This window comes from Erpetoichthys calabaricus, chromosome 6 (assembly GCF_900747795.2).
Source record: "Erpetoichthys calabaricus chromosome 6, fErpCal1.3, whole genome shotgun sequence".
In the NCBI taxonomy this organism is placed as follows: Eukaryota; Metazoa; Chordata; class Cladistia; order Polypteriformes; family Polypteridae; genus Erpetoichthys; species Erpetoichthys calabaricus.
Window position 1 is genome coordinate 7,168,019 of NC_041399.2, and position 21,105 is coordinate 7,189,123.

Consider the following 21,105-nt stretch of genomic DNA (forward strand, 5'->3'; position numbering starts at 1 on the left):
CAGCCTTGTCGTTGCTTCTTTGAAGGGGATAGGAGTGGGGGTGGGGTGGTGGGTGAGGGGGTCACACTGTGCCAGGCCTTGGCTATAAAATGTCTTAAGCTGTTGAGGCTGCACTCTGACGGGTTCTTAAATTCATTTTTCATTTCTTATTTTCCCGTTACCTGCACTCCATTCGAATATTTTAAAAGGAGTTGGCACTGCAGGGAGTAGAATGTTCCATTTTTATTCAAGAAATTTATGAAGGGCACTTCAGCTCACAAAGTCATAATTTTTTCTTGTCACTTTCCTCCCAAGTTTAACGGAGGGCTGAATGAACAGGCTGGCAGCTTGGAGCCCTCTAGGGGGTGCTAGAGTGCAATGTGGACATTTGCAATGCGGCAGGGCCATAAAAATCAAGGCTGCAAACGAACAAGGGTTCAACTGATATAGGAGCCGATTTTCTGCTTGTGATGGCCATCAGGCAGGTGGTGGATTTAGTGAATGTCACCACCATGCGTTTAAGGTGGATGCTTAGTAAGACATTAGGACTTCGGGGGCTTCCTATTGGTCACGTAATGCTATTCAATAGAAACAAAAGCTTTGTTAAAGTCCATTTAAGGTACAAGCGATGAAGTGACACACTACAGGTAGAGTTTATTCTAATATGTCGTCATCTGTGTTTTAGAAGTTTGAAGCTGCATCCATGCTATGTCGTTTTCATTGAAATACTCCATTTTTAAAACAAAAACAATCTGTCCATTGGGGCCTTAAGGGTCGTATCTGTCTGCTGCTCACGGGCCGCATAATAGCCGGCTCCTCCAGATATTCTATCCCACTTGGGCCGCCCATCACACATTCAGTCCCACGGGATGCGACAGCGTTTTCATCCATAAGAAAAACGACTGAAAGGATATTTGATGTAATCATCCGCCTACACCGGGCATTGTGTAAAGCATTACGCTTGGCATTCACTGGGCTATTTTGATACACTGCAGCCACCAATTTCATTTTCATTGGCTATTGTTTCACCTGCAGTATTAGAGGGGTTGCGCTGCTCGATTGCCTCTTACAATTGGGCTGCCACACAATCAGTAGAACTTCTGTCACGTCAGCAGTTTCCATCAACTGCATACAATTTTCTGATGTCGCCATCAAAATTTCCCAAAATTCATTGTGCATACATAGCCTGAGCACCCATGTCGTGTAATGCTGAATGCACTCATACAGTTTGAGTACAGATACAACTGGTGACTCTAACATACAGTGCGAGTAGTCGCTTGACCACAATTTTTATAAATGGCACAACATGCAATTTGGATGCCTACTGGTGAGCAACACAACAAGCACCGTGCAAAGCAACTCTTCTACACTTGCCACGTTCAAGTACTGAATATATCTATGCAGGCCACAGCCTCCACAATGGAGCTCCAAAGGGGTGGAGCCAACACCAGAGGCCGTCCATGTAGCAGGTGGAGCCGACACCAGAGGGCCGTCCATGTAGTAGGTGGAGCCGACACCATAGGGCAGCCCATGTAGTAGGTGGAGCCGACACCAGAGGGCAGCCCATGTAGTAGGTGGAGCCGACATCAGAGGGAACCAATAAAGTCTGACTGCAGACCTCCATAGCTCCGCCCATTCAGAATATGGTTAAGATTAGGGTTGTGGGAGGGTCATTTGACACAAATAATGCATTTTTACATCACTTTCAATAGTAATGGAATGCTTCGCGCTGGTGCTAAGGGGCTTTGGGGGTGCGGGAGATGGAAAAACAGAACTGGTCTCTTTATGTTGAATACTGGTAAGTTACCCTAAAGAAGAGCCATTGGCTTCTTCAATGCCAATTATGCCAGAATACTCAGGTCTTCAGCAGCAACACACACATGCATGCCAACCCGGCTCTGCCACACTTCGTCCACCCGGGGTCAGAGGTCGCCTGTATGCCACACCAATCCATTGGCTTCCTTTGAGAGCCCAAGGTCCAAATCTGAGGCTCAAAAGTGACAACACATCCAAGTCCAATGGACTGTAGCAGCTGGGAGACACATCCAAAGAGCTCTCTGAAGACTGGTATGGCGAGAATAAGGTCAGGCACCGAGGCACACACATGGGCACTCGGTTTATGCAGCACGCTGTCCACAGAATGTGGCAATGCAGACAGGTTCAAAGTGGTGAATTGCAAGAAAGGACTGGTGACACGGGTGCCAGAATTATGAACGAAGGGCAGAATGAGAGGCAACAGGTCATCAAAAGCACAAGACAGACATGCAAAAATATCTCAAGTGTTCGTCACACAGGAGACAATCAACAAGCCGGTCGAATGTGAAAGTGCTTTGGTGACCAGTGGAGAAGGAAGTGTTGCTTTTCTTTTGTAGGGTGGGCTACAGTTTCACCAGTATATCAAAAATAACTCATCTGCTATAAATCACAAAAACAAATTCACAACAGGTGGAAAAATTATTTTGCTAAGCCTCGTTGTATTTTTCTTTCTCACAGTGCAAAAAAAAAAAATTATGGTGAGAGGAGGATAAGAAAGAAGAATTTGCAGTTTTGTTGCAAAAGGGGGCGTTCCCATATGCAAATGTACTCACTTTATGCAAATTTAGAATTCTGTGTTATGGTGAGTTTATGGCGATGCAGAATGATGTGTCATTTTCTAACCGGTTTAATCCAGTCCAGGGTCATGGGGTTTGGGGGGGGGGGGAGCCTATCTCGGATGGTGTCGGGTGCAAGGTGTGAACAAACGCTGGACAGGGTGCCAGTCTATTGCAGGGTGAATACACACACACACACACACACACACACAGACTGGCATTGCCAAATCACCTAACCTGCATATCTTTGGACTGTGGGAGGAAACCCACACGGGGAGAACATGCAAACTCCACACAGGGAGGACTGGGGGTCTCCTTACTGCGAGGCAGCAGAGCTCCCACTGTGCCAACCTGCTGCCCCTGGCAATGCAACAATAATTCATATTGAAATAATGGATTGATATTGACAAAAACACTGCTTAAATGTAAATGTACACATATTTATTTAATATCATTATTTAACATTTTATTGTATTTTTGTACTGTGAAAATATGAAGTTAATATACAATGTACAATATGCACACCATTCAATGTTTACTTCTATTCATTTCATGTTTATTAAATTTTATACTTTTTTTTTTTTTTTTTTGATGTCTACAAACCTCCCTTGACGTCCTTGAGAATTTCCATCTGCCGCGTTTTGTCATTTCAACAGTTCACATTACCAAAGTCCCTTAAGAAATCAGAACCAGCGCCGCCTCTTACTATCCTGCATCTTTCTTTATTTGTTAAGATGTCTGACTTGCTAGGGGCCAAAAAAAAAAATGAAAAAATATTTTCCAATTTGTGGAGAAAACAGAAATCTGTAATGTCATGTAGGCCACCTAGGAGGGGACTGAAAGATCAAGAAAAATCAAACTTAGCCTGCGAGTTACTGCAAGCACTGAAAGTCCATGTAAAATCAGGAATTTCACAAATATGTTTTCTACTAGCGGCATGGTGGCGCAGTGGTGGCGCTGCTGCCACGCAGTTAGGGGACTCAGATTCGCTTCCCGGGTCCTCCATGCATAGAGTTTGCATGTTCTCCCTGTTTCTGCGTGGGTTTCCTCCCACAATCCAAAGAAATGCAGGTTAGGTGCATTGGTGATTCTAATTTGTCCCTAGTGTGTGTGTGTGTGTGTGTGTGTGTGTCCTGCGGTGGGCTGGTACCCTGACCGGGGTGTGTTTCCTGCCTTGCACCCTGTGTTGGCTGGGATTGGCTCCAGCATACCCCCGTGACCCTGTAGTTAAGATATAGAGGATTGGATAATGACTGACTGATTATTATTAATATTATTATTATTACTAAATAGGCCTTCATATTCAGTGCATCCAGAAAGTATTCCCAGCGCTTCATCACTTTTTGCACATTTTGTTATGTTTCAGCCTTATTCCAAAATGGATTAAATTCATTTTTTCCTCAGAATTCTACACACAACACCCCATAATGACAACGTGAAAAAAGTTTACTTGAGATTTTTACAAATTTATTAAAAATAAAAAAATTGAGAAAGCACATGTACACCCCCCAGGTGTCATAACATTTCCGGTTAAAAAGGCTTAACAAGTCAGTCAGTCAGCAGTCCATTGAACTGCCATTCGCGTGCCTGACAGTCCAGGGTCTAAGCCACCTGTGGTTGTCGTTTCAGATCGAGGGTCTTTCAGCTTCGTTTTGTAGCAGCCCGGTCCCCTCATTCAAGATCTGCTCCCTAACACCAGAAACCAGAGAAGGTTTATTCGGAAAAAAAAAATTAAAAATAAAAAATGATGGGGTGGCTGACAAAGCGCGCCGATATTAAAAAGTCTACAGACATCGCGGACCTTCATCAGCGCCCGCCGTGTCGTCTTTAGTTTAGTGGCGCACTGCGCTAATTCGCATCAAACACCCGCAGCGCAGACTTGAAGAGGATGAAGAAAGTTTTTTGCGGCGGCGGCGGAAGAGCAGCTGAACTGTCAGCGAGGTGCACGGGACTGACATTTTTTTTAATGTAACATAAAAAAAAAATCCTCCCCTTTCCTTCGAGGGGCATTTGGCTTTCAGGACGTCGTGATCGAGCTGTCGCCCGCAATGTGACTTCTTCAAAGCTCTTTTTTTTCCCGCGACGCCCCGATTTGTTTTAAGTCGCTGTAATAATAATAATAATAATTCTTTGCATTTATATAGCGCTTTTCTCACTACTCAAAGCGCTCAATAATAATTCTTTGCATTTGTATAGCGCTTTTCTCACTACTCAAAGCGCTCAATAATAATTCTTTGCATTTGTATAGCGCTTTTCTCACTACTCAAAGCGCTCAATAATAATTCTTTGCATTTGTATAGCGCTTTTCTCACTACTCAAAGCTGTACTCGTTTTGTTTTTTCCTCTGGCGCGTGGGTTTATTATTTTGCCACTGAAGTGTGTTTATTATAATAAAAGTTGTTTCGGTAGGTCGGTGGTAAGAAAGACAGAGTCGATTCCGTTTACACAGTTAGATAGCAAGTCGTCAGGTTACCTTCGCCAGGTGATGACTAATGAGCTCCACAACTCACAGACGGGCGCCAGCAGCTAATAAACACATAAGGGATGAACACACACACAAAAAAAAGCACATTGTTGGGAGCAATGGGCTTGGCTTTAGGGTAAACGGAACGAATACCAACGCTATAGGTCGGCCCCTGTATCGTATATAGCGCCTTTAACAACAGAGAACAGAACGTGCAAAGCGATCGAGTTACAAGCATACTTACTGTTGTCACCATCGGCGAAGCTCACTTGGACAGAATGGCCGTTGTTGAGGATGCCGTTGGCAGTGCTCGGGTCGTATTTGATGGAGAGGGGCTTCAGGGATGGGTCGTGCTGAGCTTGGTCAGGTACGATGTTTATGGGGGACTGCCTTGGTCCATCGGCGATCGGGAAAGACTTGCTCCAGGTGCTTGGTCCTAACAATAAATACACACATTAATGAGAAAAATATAAAATGAAGCAAACAGACATTCATAAAGGTTCATCTGCTGTACACTGCGTTCAATTAAATAGCAATCGCGCATTCCATCCGTTCAGTTTCTATAATTTTTCCCCCCACCTTTATGGGGTTGTGCAGTTGCGGAGCTTAAGATGCCATATAAATAATCCATCCATCCATCCATTTTCCAACCCGCTGAATCCGAACACAGGGTCACGGGGGTCTGCTGGAGCCAATCCCAGCCAACACAGGGCACAAGGCAGGAACCAATCCCGGGCAGGGTGCCAACCCACCGCAGGACACACACAAACACACCCACACACCAAGCACACGCTAGGGCCAATTTAGTATCTCCAATGCACCTGAATGTCTTTGGACTGTGGTAGGAAACCTGAGCGCCTGGAGGAAACCCACGCAGACACGGGGAGAACATGCAAACTCCACACAGGGAGGACCTAGGAAGCGAACCCAGGTCCCCAGGTCTCCCAACTGCAAGGCAGTAGCACTACCCACTGCGTAAATAAAACATTATTCTTCTTAATTATTACTGTAGAGTTCGGTGCAAGTAACAAACATGCAGCACCGAAGTCTATCGGGTGTGAATTGCTCTTATTAAACCAACATGAACACCTTTGAGAAGAAGCGGGACTACTCAAAACAAAATCAATGCCCACATGAGAGAACATGCAAAGTCCACACAGATGGTGACTGCATGGGTGTCAAAGTGAAAGGGAGTATCACTTACCAGAGCACTAATAATAATAAGGGGCGGCACAATGGCGCAGTGGGTAGCGCTGCTGCCTCGCAGACCTCGCAGACCAGGGTTCACTTCCTGGGTCCTCCCTGCATGGAGTTTGCATGTTCTCCCTGTGTCTGGGTAGATTTCCACCCACAGTCCAAAGACATGCAGGTTAGATGGATTGGCGATTCTAATTTGTCCCTAGTGCGTGCCCTGCGGTGGGCTGGATCCCTGCTGGGATTTGTTTCCTGCCTTGTTAGCTGGGATTGGCTCCAGCAGACCCCCCATGACCCTGTAGTTAGGATATAGCGGGTTGGATAATGGATGGATATAATAAGCAGTTTTGGGGCACAGTAGTATTGCTGATGCCTCACAGCAAGGAGACCCGTCCTGGATGCTTCCTGCATGGAGTTTGCTTGTTCTGCCTGTGTTAGTGTGGCTTTCCTCTGTGGGCTCCACTTTCCTCCCACAATCCAAAGACATGCAGGTTAAAATAAATATTAACAGTAATAATTTAAAAAGTGACACTTCTGTCTTACATAAAGTTTACATTCTGGGTTCTCCCTGTGGGGGGTTTGCATGCTTTCCTCATATTTGTGTCAGTTTCCTCCCTCAGTCTAAAGACATGCAGATTAAATAAATAAATAAATAAAAATAAAGCGCAGTGGCAACACTACTGCTTTACAACAAGACCACCATACAGGTTTCATGTCCTGGGTGCTCCCTGCATGAAGTTTGTTTGTTCTCCCCACATCTGCATGCATTTCCCCGAGGGGTCCTCAGGTTTCCTTAATGATAGTAATAATAATTCTTTACGTTTATACTGTATAGGCTTTTTGTTCTCTCACTACTCAAAGGAGCCACTTCAACCACCACTAATGTGTAGCATCCATGCCAGCCATTTGTGTGCCAGTACACTCACCACACATGAGCTGTTAGGTGGTGAAGAGGTGAGAGGGGGGGGGGGGGGGGGGGGGGATTTAGGGGGCCAGAGTGACCAGGCCATGATGGGCAATTTAGCCAGGACATCAGGGTGCACCTTACTCTTTACAAAGGATTTCCCAGGAATCTTTAATGGCCACAGAGAGCCAGGACCTCATTTTTACACCTCATCTGAAGGACAGTGCCAGATTTACAGCACCGTGTCCCCAACACTGCACTGGGGCATTAGGATCCACACACAGACCGCCCCCTGCTGGCCTCACCAACATCTCTTCTAGCAGCAACCCAAGCTTTTCCTAGGTGGTCTGCCATCCAAGCCCTGGTTGGACCCAAACCTGCTTAGCTTCAGGTGGATGACTTGTTCTGAGGTGCAGGTGCCATGGCCGCTTCCACAGTCCTGAGACACACCAGTTAAATAAGAACAACAGATGGCACAGTGGCAGTACTGCTGCCTCTCAGAAAGGAGACCCATCACAGTTGCATGCTGTATGGAGTTTGTGTGTTCTCCTCAAGTCCATGTGGGCTTCCTCCCACACTCCAAAGAAATTTAGGTGAGGTGGGCTGGCTTTGTCATATTGGCCCCAGTGTGTATGTGGTGTGTGTGTGTGTGTTCAGACTGGCGTCCTGTCTAGGGATGATTCCTGCCTTGTGTCCAAGGCTTGCTGGAATAGGCTCTAGCTGCCTTGTGACCCTAAGTGGGTTGATACAAATAATAATAATCCACAAATTTATTAATAAGGTCAAAATAAAGTACTATTTACCTATCAATCTATTTATCTAATAATAGCAGGTCAGAATTAACCATCAGTCCATCACAGCGCCTGTTTAAGGACATATAATGAGACTTTTTGGAATCTCCAGTTAACCATCCAACATCCTTCGGCATGTAAGAAGAAAACAAAAATAACCGGGAAACTCACATAGATACGAGGGGGACGTGTAAAGTTCACCAGGCAAACGACCAAATGCTGGTTTCGAGCGGACAAGGCATGAAGCACCGGTGCTACACACTGCGCCACCTTGGCATTCCATGTTATTGTATAGCAGAAGAGTACGAAGTCGCGCAACGTTTATCGTTTAGCTCTTTAACATTTTTTGTAGCATAGATATAACATTTAAATTTGACGTGCCCAGCAGATATTTAAGAAAAGAAGTCAAAACAATACCGCCATAACACGCAAGCGGGTTTAGGGAAGTGGCAGAATTAGTCAATTTTATGAGTTGTAAGCTGTAGGCTCAGCGGATCCCACTGATCGTATTAGTCGTTCTTCCTCTTTTTGTTTTATTTTACTACTTTGGACTAAATTAACATTTATTATCGGTGACTTTTCTTTCACGCGACTGCCCTCATATCACAAATTCATGTTTGTCGCAAAACGCACGATTCCTATCAGTTTAATGTTCTCTTACTGTCCATTTCTATTCATTTCTTTACTTTCGAAAAGAATCGAGCCAGGGCGAATTCTAAGATCATAAGGGAAGCTTCTAATTAAGCATTCAGTGCACAGTGTTTTATATTACATTTATTTACTTAATGATAAATTTTAATCCGGTCGTAGTCGGAATACTCGGAACTATTCGATTAGATCTTCAAAAATAACTCACTGGCCGGTAAAGCGACTGCCGCCTCGGAACGGCCGGCATACTTGATGTGAATTTCCCCTTGGGATTAATAAAGTATCTAAGTCCTGACCATCGGGCAAGAAGACATAAGAAACCCGGAAAAAGCAAACAGTACAAACTATAAGTAATAATAATAACAACAATAAGTTTTATTTATATTGCGCCTTGTCACAAACTCAAGGACATTTTACAAAAATGATTTTACAAACACACACAGACAGATGATTCAATTCGAAGACCGAGTATAAATAATTTAAAAACACAATCAGAAGTTTACAGGAGATATTCTCACACACACACACTGTTCTTAATCTGCTTGTCCATGGCAGGTGGAGCCTAACCCGCAATCATCAGGGGCTAAGCAGGAACAATACGAGCCTATTGTAGGGTGTGGATACACACTGAACGTTTACTGATAAAGGCTCCATAGATATGTTTTAAGATTGGACTTGGAGGACGAATGGCTTGTGAAGTTGCGTACGGATCGAGAAGGAGTGTCGCAGTTTTTGAGAGCGGCCACAGTAAACGTTCCAGTGCCCACGGGTGGGAAACGGAAAGAAGAGCAGTTCTGATGGAGTGAGCTGGCGTGTCGGGTTAAAGAAGAGTAGAAAGATTAGATCCTTAACTCAGCATTTCTCAACCTTTACGTATTTGCGACCCGAGTTTTCATTACAGTTTTAATCACGCCCCCCAACGTTTTTTTGAAAGGAGCCCACTATATCCAATTTGTTCTTTTTTAAATTTAATGATATATCCATCCATCCATCCATCTATTTTCCAACCCGCTGAATCCGAACACAGGGTCTGCTGGAGCCAATCCCAGCCAACACAGGGCACAAGGCAGGAACCAATCCCGGGCAGGGTGCCAACCCACCGCAGTAATGATATATCATAATAATAATAATAATAATAATAATAATAATTCATTACATTTATATAGCTCTTTTCTCAGTACTCAAATAGATGTATATTATATTATACCTACTTAACTTTTATCGACATTTATCTAACTCTATAATTTATTTTTCTAGTATCAGAATGTAGTTTAAGTTCATTTGTTTTGGTTTCAATAGATGTATTTTTCATATTTTCGATTCTTGCATTTCTTTTTTTCACATCTTCGCGCCCCCCTTTTTTGTTACTTCTCGCCCCACAGTTTGAGAACCACTGCCTTAACTGAAGCTCTCATTTAAAGCGTCTTTTAAGTCATATGGGGGCTAAGACAAAACGCTCAAAAAATGTCGCGAACCCGTGCTCTACCATAATAATAGTAATAGGAAATTGCGGGGGCGGCACGGTGGCGCAGTGGGTAGCGCTGCTGCCTCGCAGTTGGGAGATCTGGGGACCCGGGTTCACTTCCCGGGTCCTCCCTGCGTGGAGTTTGCATGTTCTCCCCGTGTCTGCGTGGGTTTCCTCCGGGCGCTCCGGTTTCCTCCCACAGTCTAAAGACATGCAGGTTAGGTGGATTGGCAGTTCTAAATTGGCCCTAGTGTGTGCTTGGTGCGTGGGTGTGTTTGTGTGTGTCCTGCGGTGGGTTGGCACCCTGCCCGGGATTGGTTCCCTGCCTTGTGCCCTGTGTTGGCTGGGATTGGCTCCAGCAGACCCCCGTGACCCAGTGTTCGGATTCAGCGAGTTGGAAAATGGATGGATGGAAATTACAGTTCGCTTCCCGGTGTGCGTGTTCTCCCTGCGATTGTGTTATTTTTTCCACCCCAATACAAAAATAACCGCACGGTAAATAGAAATAATAACAGGCGGCAGGGTGGCGCGGTGATAACGCTGCTTCACGCAACAAGTCCCGGGTGCGTCCTGCTTGCCGCTCTGCGTGTTCTTCCCGTATTCGGGCGAGTGTTCTCCGGTTGTCTCCCACAGTCCAAAGATAGACAGGCAGGTGGATAAACGAAGCTAAACTGACCCCTGAAGTGTGCTCGTGTCATGTGTGGGGGTTTGTGTCTGTTCAACCTGCGATGGGACCAGGAATTACAGTTGCCTTGGTCCTAACGTTTGTTGAGACAGGCTCCTTGTGACCCTGCGATCAATCGATATCCTTTCACATATTTTACTCCTTGATTATAAGACAGCCATATAAGTAGATATAGCGCCTTTCACAAAATTTTAATCCACAATTCTAAAACATGCAGCGGGACAGATATAGCGCCTTTCACATTTTACTCCATAATTTTAAGACCTATAGTTTCTTCCACATATTTTAATCCATAATTCTTAAACAGGTATAGTTCTTCTCAGTTTACTCCATAATTCTAAGACAGACAGATATAGTGCGCTTCACACATTTTTCTTCATTAATTCTAAGACAGGTGAATATAGCGCCATTCACAGATTTGTCTTCATAATTCCAAACCAGACAGAACACTATGAAAACTTTCAAATATTTTACAACCTAATTCTAAGAGTGGTAGATATAGCACCTTTCATAAAAGTTTACTCCACAATTCGAGGACACACAGCTAGCACCTTTAAACGTATTTTACTCCACAACTTTAAGAGAGGTAGATAGATATAGCGCCTTTCACATACAGTATTTTACTCCATAATATGCAGATATGCGGGTTTGGTGGATTTCCAACTCTCTTTTGTTCCCTGATATGCGTATGTGTGTGTTACTCCTTTCTATGTTAACTAATGTTGTTTTATTTTAATTTCTTATTTTTGTCTTTTATTTTTCTTCTCTTCATTATGTAAAGCACTTTGAGCTACTTTTTGTATGAAAATGTGCTATATAAATAAATGTTGTTGTTGTTGTGTTCGCCCTGTGCCAGCCAAACTGGTGCCCAGACCGGGCATTGTTCCTGCTTTGATCCCAGAACTTACCGAAATAAGCTCCAGGCTGCCAGCGACCCTGAGTAATCAGGCTCATAAAATGGATGGATAATTTGGGGTCAGTAATCGGGCGGTATGGTGTGGTGGTTATCGCCGTGGTATCACAAACCCAGCATCTCGTCTTCCCCAAAAACCTGCAGGTTCGGTTACTTGCCGACTTTAAACTGGTCTGTATGACCGACTGGAAGAACCCCTGGCACTCCTGAATTGTATTAACCGCTTTTGAGTACCAAGGGGGGCTTAGCACTCGTACCCTGCAGCCCGAGGACAGAGTTGTGGAGCGCGGAGATGTGGCACCCGCCCTGGGACTGAAACACACATTTGAAAAGGGACGGCGATAAGAGAACTGACTTCTCCGAGTCGGACGCTCTCACCTTGCCATAGTTCTGTTAGTTACGGGATGAACTCCTAACAACAATAATTTATTTCTATAGCACATTTTCATACAGATTACGTAGCTCAAAGTGCTTTACATGACGAAGAAAGAGAAAAAGGACAAAGACAACAGAATTAGGGAACACTAATTAAATAAAGAATAAAAAGTAAGGTCCGGTGGCCAGGGAAAAAAAAAAAAACGAATACAAAACAAACGTGTAAACTTCAAACTGAGTTCACTTCGCACCCGGACCCGAACCCGGGTTCAAGCGTACACTGTGCACTACTGCATATTTCCGTCAGCGCCTCAACCGTCCATCGTTCCATTTTCCAAACCCGCTAATCCTGAACAGAACTGTCATTCGATAAAAGCCGAATATTTAGCAGTAGAAGAGGCTCTTATCGTACAGGCTTAATGACCTTCACGCAGCCCGCAGACTCCCACGGTATCGTTTGAAATGCACGGTGCAGATGCGCCGAGGATCGTCGTTTCTGCGGTCGGGCTTGATGTTCAGTAAAGATGAACGTCCTCCTGTCAAACCCCCCTTTGCCATGCAGTTTTCAAGCGACCCATTGAACTACTTTTAAACAATCGATTTTTTTTTGTTCCGGCTATTGTTTAAAAAGTCGGCGAGAAGTAGGAGAGAAGAAATACAGAAAGAATGAGCATGTTGTAAGCAGACACCGTCTCCCCGTGTCTCTAACGCAAATCCCTGGCAGCTAAATGACCTTCACGCGTTCTTAATCTGAGGAAGGCGAGATGACAAGTCATCCGCTGAAGTCTCCTCTACCTTTACCTGTTTCCCTCTTCTTAACATCCCCCCCCCCCCCCCCCCCCCGCCAACCCTCTTTGAGAATTATTACAAAGTATCGTTTGAAGACGACCCACCGTCCCGTCCTGGACGGACTCCTGCTTTGCGTCTACTGCTGCTATAGGTTCTTGCACCTTACCTTAAACAGAGCAGGAGCCAAAAAATAAATAAATAAGGTAACCTTCCAGTCGTTAAGTGAATGGATTAGAGTTGGCACGCTACCGTACCCACAGTGTACTGCTCGCCGTGCCAATAACAGTAAGAAGCACATCGCGACCGGTCTCACGCTCATTCATTCAACCGCGATCGTCGTATCCTGACCATTATGGTGTCCGTATCCCCAGTCGTGTGCCATCTCTCCGCTGTCAAAGTTCGCAGTCCACTCCGCAGGTCCCTTCGTGCTTTTGGCAGCCGGCCGTTCGGTCGGATCAGACACTTTGTGACCCTGGTGCGGCGCACTCCCCGTGTTTTATACGGGAGCCGCAATCAGCCATGCTATCCCGTTCCGAGGGGTTGGCAACATACATGATACATGATATCAGCACGCCGAAGTCAGAGCAGGGAGGAGCTGGAGGCGGAGAAGCCGGCGCTTCGGTCGGACCAAGCGACACGACTCCTCTCTCTCTCTCTCTCTGCCGCTCTCCGCCCATTTCGAAGAAATGCCTCCAGTCGTCCTTGCACTTCCTTAACGAAAAGCAGAAGAACAAGACAGAGAGACGAAGAGAGCGCCGCTGGATGGTCGTGCACTTCTTGCTGACGTAAAGGCGAAATCCGAGACAGCCGCGATGCGCTGCGGACACCTAACCACACAGCGCCCCCCCCCCCCCCCCCCCCCCCCCTTTAGTTAAAGCGCCTTTCAAGGTCACGGCAGGCAGCGCGAGCGGGTGTCAGTCCGTACAACACCACGGCGAGAACTACGAATGTCATTCAAAGAAAACTGGCGCCGAAGCCGGTAATGTCATTAAGGATAATCGTGTATAGAATCAGCCTTCACCGGAGCTCAAGTTTACAGACCGAGTTTAAAAGCATCTGTTTACTGGCAAGAAAAACAAAATTAAAAAACGGCGCGGTAGTGTCTTGGCTTATGTCCCGTCACTGCTAATTTCAGTAATGCGCCCGCTTAGTCCATTTCGGGGTGGGCGGAGCCGATTGATCGCAGGGTTCCATCATAATCACACACTGCAGGTTGGGAATTGCAAATTAACTCAAACTGCGGGTGTTTAAGAGGTCGAGGTTGGTTACACTCTTAAAAAAAATCGTGAGTGGTCTCCCCTCGACTGTCTCGTATATACTCAGATATGGGAATGGATATTTGAGGAGTAAACCGCAAAACAAGGATTAGATTTCTTTCTATCCATCCATCCATCCATCCATTATCCAACCCGCTATATCCTAACTACAGGGTCACGGGGGTCTGCTGGAACCAATCCCAGCCAACAGGGTGCCAGGCAGGAACAAATCTCAGGCAGGGCACCAACACCAAGCACACACTAGGGACAATTTAGGATCACCAATACACCTAACCTATAGGTCCATAAATATTTGGACAGAGACAACTTTTTTCTAATTTTGGTTCTGTACATGACCACAATGAATTTGAAATGAAACAACTCCGATGCTGCGGTGGGTTGGCACCCTGCCCGGGATTGGTTCCTGCCTTGTGCCCTGTGTTGGCTGGGATTGGCTCCAGCAGACCCCCGTGACCCTGTGTTCGGATTCAGCGGGTTGGAAAATGGATGGATGGTTGGATGGACAACTCTGATGCAGTTGAAGTGCAGACTTTCAGCTTTAATTCAGTGGGGTGAACAAAACGATTGCATAAAAAAAGCATTTTTTTGAACATAATCCCTTCTTCATTTCAGGGGCTCAAAAGTAATCAGACAAATTAAATAACTGGAAATCAAATGTTCATTCCTGATACTTGGTTGAAAACCCTTTGCTGGCAATGACAGCCTGAAGTCTTGAACTCCTGGACATCACCAGATGTTGGGTTTCCTCCTTTTTAATGCTCTGCCAGGCCTTTACTGCAGCGGCTTTCAGTTGCTGTTTGTTTGTGGGCCTTTCTGTCTGAAGTTTAGTCTTCAACAAGTGAAATGCCTGCTCAGTTGGGTTAAGATCAGGTGACTGACTTGGCCATTCAGAATTTTCCACTTCTTTGCTTTAATAAACTCCTGGGTTGCTTTGGCTGTATGTTTTGGGTCATTGTCCATCTGTATCATGAGTCACTTTGACTGCTGTATTTAGCTGGATTTGAGCAGACAGTATGTCTCTGAACACCTCAGAATTCATTCGGCTGCTTCTGTCCTGTGTCACATCATCAATAAACACGAGTGTCCCAGTGCCACTGGCAGCCATGCACGCCCAAGCCATCACACTGCCTCCACCGTGTTTTACAGATGATGTGCTATGCTTTGGATAATGAGCTGTTCCACGTCTTCTCCATACTTTTTTCTTGCCATCATTCTGGTAGAGGTTGATCTTGGTTTCATCTGTCCAAAGAATGTTTTTCCAGAACTGTGCTGGCTTTTTTAGATGTTCTTTAGCAAAGTCCAATCTCGCCTTTCTATTCTTGAGGCTTATGAGTGGCTTGCACCTTGCAGTGCACCCTCTGGATTTACTTTCATGCAGTCTTCTCTTCATGGTAGACTTGGATATCGATACGCCCGCCGACCCCGTGGAGAGTGTTGTTCACTTGGTTGGCTGTTGTGAAGGGGTTTCTCTTCACCATGGAAATGATTCTGCAATCATCCACCACTGTTGTCTTCCGTGGACGTCCAGGTCTTTTTGCGTTGCCTGAGTTCACCGGTGCTTGCTTTCTTTCTCAGGATGTACCAAACTGTAGATTTTGCCACTCGTAATATTGGAGCAATTTCTCGGATGGCTTTTTTCTGTTTTCACAGCTTAAGGATGGCTTCTTTCACCTGCATGGAGAGCTCCTTTGACCGCATGTTGTCTGTTCACAGCAAAATCTTCCACATGCAAGCACCACACCTCAAATCAACTCCAGGCCTTTTATCTGCTTAATTGATAAGGACATAACGCCGGACTTGATCACACCTGCCCATGAAATAGCCAAAGAGTCAATTGTCCAATTACTTTTGAGCCCCTGAAATGAAGGGATTGTGTTCACAAAATGTTTTAGTTGCCTCACATTTTTATGCAATCGTTTTGTTCACCCCACTGAATTAAAGCTGAAAGTCTGCACTTCAACTGCATCTGAGTTGTTTCATTTAAAATTCATTGTGGTAATGTACAGAACCAAAATTAGAAAAAAGCTGCCTATGTCCAAATATTTATGGACCTAACTGTCTTTTGACTGTGGCAGCAAACCAGAGCAAGCGGAGGAAACCCGCGCAGACACGGGGAGAACATGCAAACTCCATGCAGGGAGGACCCGGGAAGCGAACCACTGCTCCACCGTGCTGTCCTAAAAGTTGATAGATATCTACATTTTGTACCTAATATTTGTATGCAAAATTTGGTTGACCATCGCCAATATACTGTAATATCCTTTCCCAGGCAGGCAAATAAATCTCGCAAGCAAGTGGTGGTAATTGCTTATTATTTTCTTCTGACTTCACAAGCCGAAAACCAACATAGTCAGGACAAACAACGAGCGCTGTGCTCAAAACCGTCCCACACCACACGTTAAACACACTCTCCTTTAACCTGAACCTCCTTTTCCAAAAGTCCTTCCTCCTCAGCACCCCAGAGGCTGCTTATTAAGAGTGTCAGTTGTGTCTCTGCCCGCCCCTCTTTGTTTTTAACTTTTTAGAACACACTGCCTCAGTGGTAATTTCTTTCCCAGGTCGTTACAATACTAACAACCCAATTGTGCTTCACTCACTCAGAATATGGAGCCAATGCAGGAAGCATTTTAAGATAGAGAAGCTTTTATGTGTGGCACCTCGGCACGATAATCACCTTTATTAACCCTCTCAAATGTACAAAGTTTTGAACGTCTGAAAAACATCGGGGATTAAATCATTTAGAGATCTTTATATAGACAACGTCTTCACATCCTACAAACAATTACACTCCAAATTTAACTTACCAGCAACACATTTCTTTCACTATCTTCACAATAGAAACTTTTTTAATCAGAACCTGCCCAAATCTTCTTCACCTCTCACCTCCCTCTATGCTGGAAAAAATATCGATCTGTTTCAAGGACTCAGACAGCATTTATAAAACCATTTTACAGTCCCTACCTTTCAAAGATCCAAGAGGACAATGGGTACAGGATCTCTCACTCAACATATCAGAAAAGGAGTGGAAGGCAGCAATGCAGAGAATTCACTCGAGCTCCATATGCACAAAGCATACAATTATTCAACTCAAAATTATTTATCGAGCTCATCTGTCTCGCTTAAAACTGTCCAAAATGTTTCCAGGGCAAAATCCAACCTGCGAACGTTGCAATCAAGTGCCAGGCTCACTGGGTCACATGCACCAAATTAACATCATTCAGGACCAAAATTGTTAAATACCATTCAGAGAGCCTTGGTGTCACAATCCCACCTAATCCACTAACAGCTTTGTTTGGTGGGCTCACAGAGGGGCTTCAAGTGGAGAAGGACAAACAAATGGTGATGGCCTTTACTACACTATTGGCACATGGACACATCTCACTCAACTGGAAGAATCCCAACTCACCTCTGTTAAGTCAGTGTGGTAACTGATGTTATTTATTATCTGAAATTGGAAAAAATCAAATTCACATTTCAAGGGTCTGTGCAAACCTTTTTCAAAACCTGGCAGGATCTGATCAATGACATTTTAAAATAAGCTTTTAAATTGAGGAAGCAGATTCTCTCCCCTCTTTAACTCCATTTATCTTTATTCATTTATTAATTTATCTAGCTTTAAGTTTTACTCTGCTGGCCTAACTCTCTTTCTCATGGCTAGGGGTTGATTTATTTGGATCCTATTTTTGCAGAACTTGACTTATTTGTATGGAATGTTATTTGATGAAGACGTACTCATATATCCCATCCAACAACTTAGCTGTTATTGGGCACAGAGACCAGGGTGTCTAAAGTACACAGAGGAACGTGCCATAAAATTGTGAAGTTAATAGCAGCCGGTCATTACAACACAATAACCACCCTGTGTGCAGTAAGCACAAATTTCAACTTTTAGATAGATAGATAGATAGATAGATAGATAGATAGATAGATATGAAAGGCACTATATAATAATAGATAGATAGATATCCATCCATCCATTTTCCAACCCGCTGAATCCGAACACAGGGTCACGGGGGTCTGCTGGAGCCAATCCCAGCCAACACAGGGCACAAGGCAGGGAACCATTCCTGGGCAGGGTGCCAACCCACCGCAGGACACACACAAACACACCCACACACCAAGCACACACTAGGGCCAATTTAGAATCGCCAATCCACCTAACCTGCATGTCTTTGGACTGTGGGAGGAAACCGGAGCGCCCGGAGAAAACCCACGCAGACACGGGGAGAACATGCAAACTCCACGCAGGGAGGACCCGGGAAGCGAACCCAGGTCTCCTAACTGCGAGGCAACAGCGCTACCACTGCGCCACCGTTCCGCCCGATAGATAGATATGAAAGGCACTATATAATGCATAATAATAATAATAATAATAATACATTTAATTTATATAGCGCCTGTCCCATGCTCAAGGCACTTACAGAATATAATAAAGAATGGCAGAATATACAGTATATAGCATTGTACAAACCAGATAATAAATAAAGAAGATTAAGACAGTAAATTCTGAAAAAAAAAACAGACAACATAATTGATGGTCTAGCACACACACACACAGGTTACATAAGCATCTTGACAGAGAAGTAAACTGAGAGAAAGGTAATAAAGTCAAGTAGAGCTAAAAGCCTTAATGAACAGATGAGTTTTGAGTTGTTTTTTAAAAGAATTCATGGAGTCAGCTGACCTGATTAATTTCGGTAGGTCATTCCAGAGTCTGGGCGCTATACAGCTGAAGGCCCTGCTGTCACCCATGGAGTGTAGATTAGTGAGGGGCACAACAAGATTACCAGAATCAGAGGAGCTTAGTGGGTGGGCAGGCACATAGTGATGGAGAAGGTCACTGATGTAGTTTGGTGCGAGGTTATTTAAGGCTTTGTAAGTTATTAGTAGGATTTTATATTCGATTCTGTAGGACACAGGGAGCCAGTGAAGACGGAGCAAGATGGGTAGATAGATAGATAGATAGATAGATAGATAGATAGATAGATAGATAGATAGATAGATAGATAGATAGATAGATAGATGTAGATAGATAGATAGATAGATAGATAGATAGATAGATAGATAGATAGAGTAGATAGATAGATAGATAGATAGATAGATAGATAGATAGATAGATAGATAGATAGATAGATAGATAGATAGTGTGGAGGAAATGCCGGCTTTCCAGTCCGGTCCTCACCCCCAGGCCGCTAGGAGGAGCCCTCCGGACAGCATATTGGTGCCCCGAGTTCCAGCAGGGCCTCATGGACTCTATAGTTTCTATACACAGCCCTGCTGGATACCTTGGGGGCCGCCAGGAGTCGCTGTGAAGGGGCTAGTGGACTCTTACATGCCCTATAACCCGGGAGTGCGTCACAGTCACGTGACTGGAGGAAGCGACGTGCTCCCGGGATGAAGAAAAGGACTGTTTGCCCTGACCCGGAAGGAAAACGGACTTGTGGGTTTGGCTTGGAGCCACTTCCGGGTCAGGGGCTATAAAAGGACTCTGGGTAAGCCCAGACATTTGAGCTGAGCTGGGAGGAAGGTGGGCTAAGTGTCTGGGAGTGGAGGATTGTGGTTTATAGAGAGAATTGTGTTTATGAGTGTGTGGAGGAGAGTGCTTGGTGCACTACTGTACAATAATAAAATAAAATATTGTTGTACTTTCACCTGGTCTGAAGAGTGGTACCTGAGGGTTCAAGAGGTGGACAAGCGCTTCATCTGTTACAATAGATAGATAGATAGATAGATAGATAGATAGATAGATAGATAGATAGATAGATAGATAGATAGATAGATAGATAGATAGATAGATAGATAGATAGATAGATAGATAGATAGATAGTGTGAGATATGGCTGGCCATTCATCCCGGCCAATACCCCCAGGCCGCCACATGGAGCCTTCCTTGCAGCATGGAGGTGCCCCGAATGCCAGCAGGGAATTATGGACAGTGGACTTTTAATGCACAGCCTTGCTGGATGCCATGGGCGCCGCCAGGAGTCGCTGCAGGGAGGCCCAGGGACTGTTATTTGCCCTATAACCCGGAAGTGCGTCTTAGTCACAGCGACAGAGGGAATGACGTACTTCCGGGATAAAGAAGAAGAGTTTTTACCTGACCTGGAAGTGCTGGATAATCACATGGACTGAGGGCTCAGAAGCACTTCCGGGTCAAGGACTATAAAGGACTGTAGGAGATCCCAGACAGACGAGCTGAGTTGGGAGGCAGGGTGACTAAGCGTCTGGGAGTGGAGGATTGTGATTTGTTTATTGTTTTTTGTTATTGAGTATCGTAGAGTGGTGGTGTTTTGTGCACATTTACCATTATAATAAATTCATTTTGGACTTTTATCTGGTGTCTGACGTATTGTCCGAGGGTTCAAGGGAGTGAAAGCGCCCCTTTCTGTCACGATAGATAGATAGATAGATAGATAGATAGATAGATAGATAGATAGATAGATAGATAGATAGATAGATAGATAGATAGATAGATAGATAGATAGATAGATAGATAGATAGATAGATAGATAGATAGATACTTTATTAATCCCAAGGGGAAATTCATTCCCATACTCCAGGAGCACCTTACTGATACAAAAAACAATATTACATTAAAGAGTGATAACAATGCAGGTATACAGACAGTCAATAACTTTGTATAATGTTAACGTTTACCCTCCCTGGTGGAATTGAAGAGTCGCATAGTGTGGTGGAGGAACGATCTCCTCAGTCTGTCAGTGGAGCAGGACGGTGACAGCAGTCTGTCGCTGAAGCTGCTCCTCTGTCTAGAGATGATCCTGTTCAGTGGATGCAGTGGATTCTCCATGATTGACAGGAGTCTGCTCAGTGCCCGTCGCTCTGCCACGGATGTCAAACTGTCCAGCTCCGTGCCTACAACAGAGCCTGCCTTCCTTACCAGTTTGTCCAGGTGTGAGGCGTCCCTCTTCTTTATGCTGCCTCCTCAGCACACCACCGTGTAGAAGAGGGCGCTCGCCACAACCATCTGATAGAACATCTGAAGCATCTTATTGCAGATGTTGATGGATGCC

The 21,105-nt window shown here is 44.8% G+C and overlaps 1 protein-coding gene across 1 annotated transcript in view; it reads right to left on the reverse strand.

Moving 5' to 3' along the window:
* LOC114642997 (carbonic anhydrase-like) overlaps positions 1 to 13,336 on the reverse strand; it is a 67,039-nt gene extending 53,703 nt beyond the window's left edge. Inside the window, exons 1-2 of the mRNA XM_028791722.2 lie at positions 13,147 to 13,336; positions 5,279 to 5,470 (exon numbers count right to left, since the gene is read on the reverse strand). Coding sequence (XP_028647555.1) covers positions 5,279 to 5,470; positions 13,147 to 13,180 — 226 coding nt within the window. The 5' untranslated portion in view covers positions 13,181 to 13,336. The remainder of the gene's footprint in view (positions 1 to 5,278; positions 5,471 to 13,146) is intronic.
* Between the last annotated feature and the right edge of the window lie 7,769 nt (positions 13,337 to 21,105).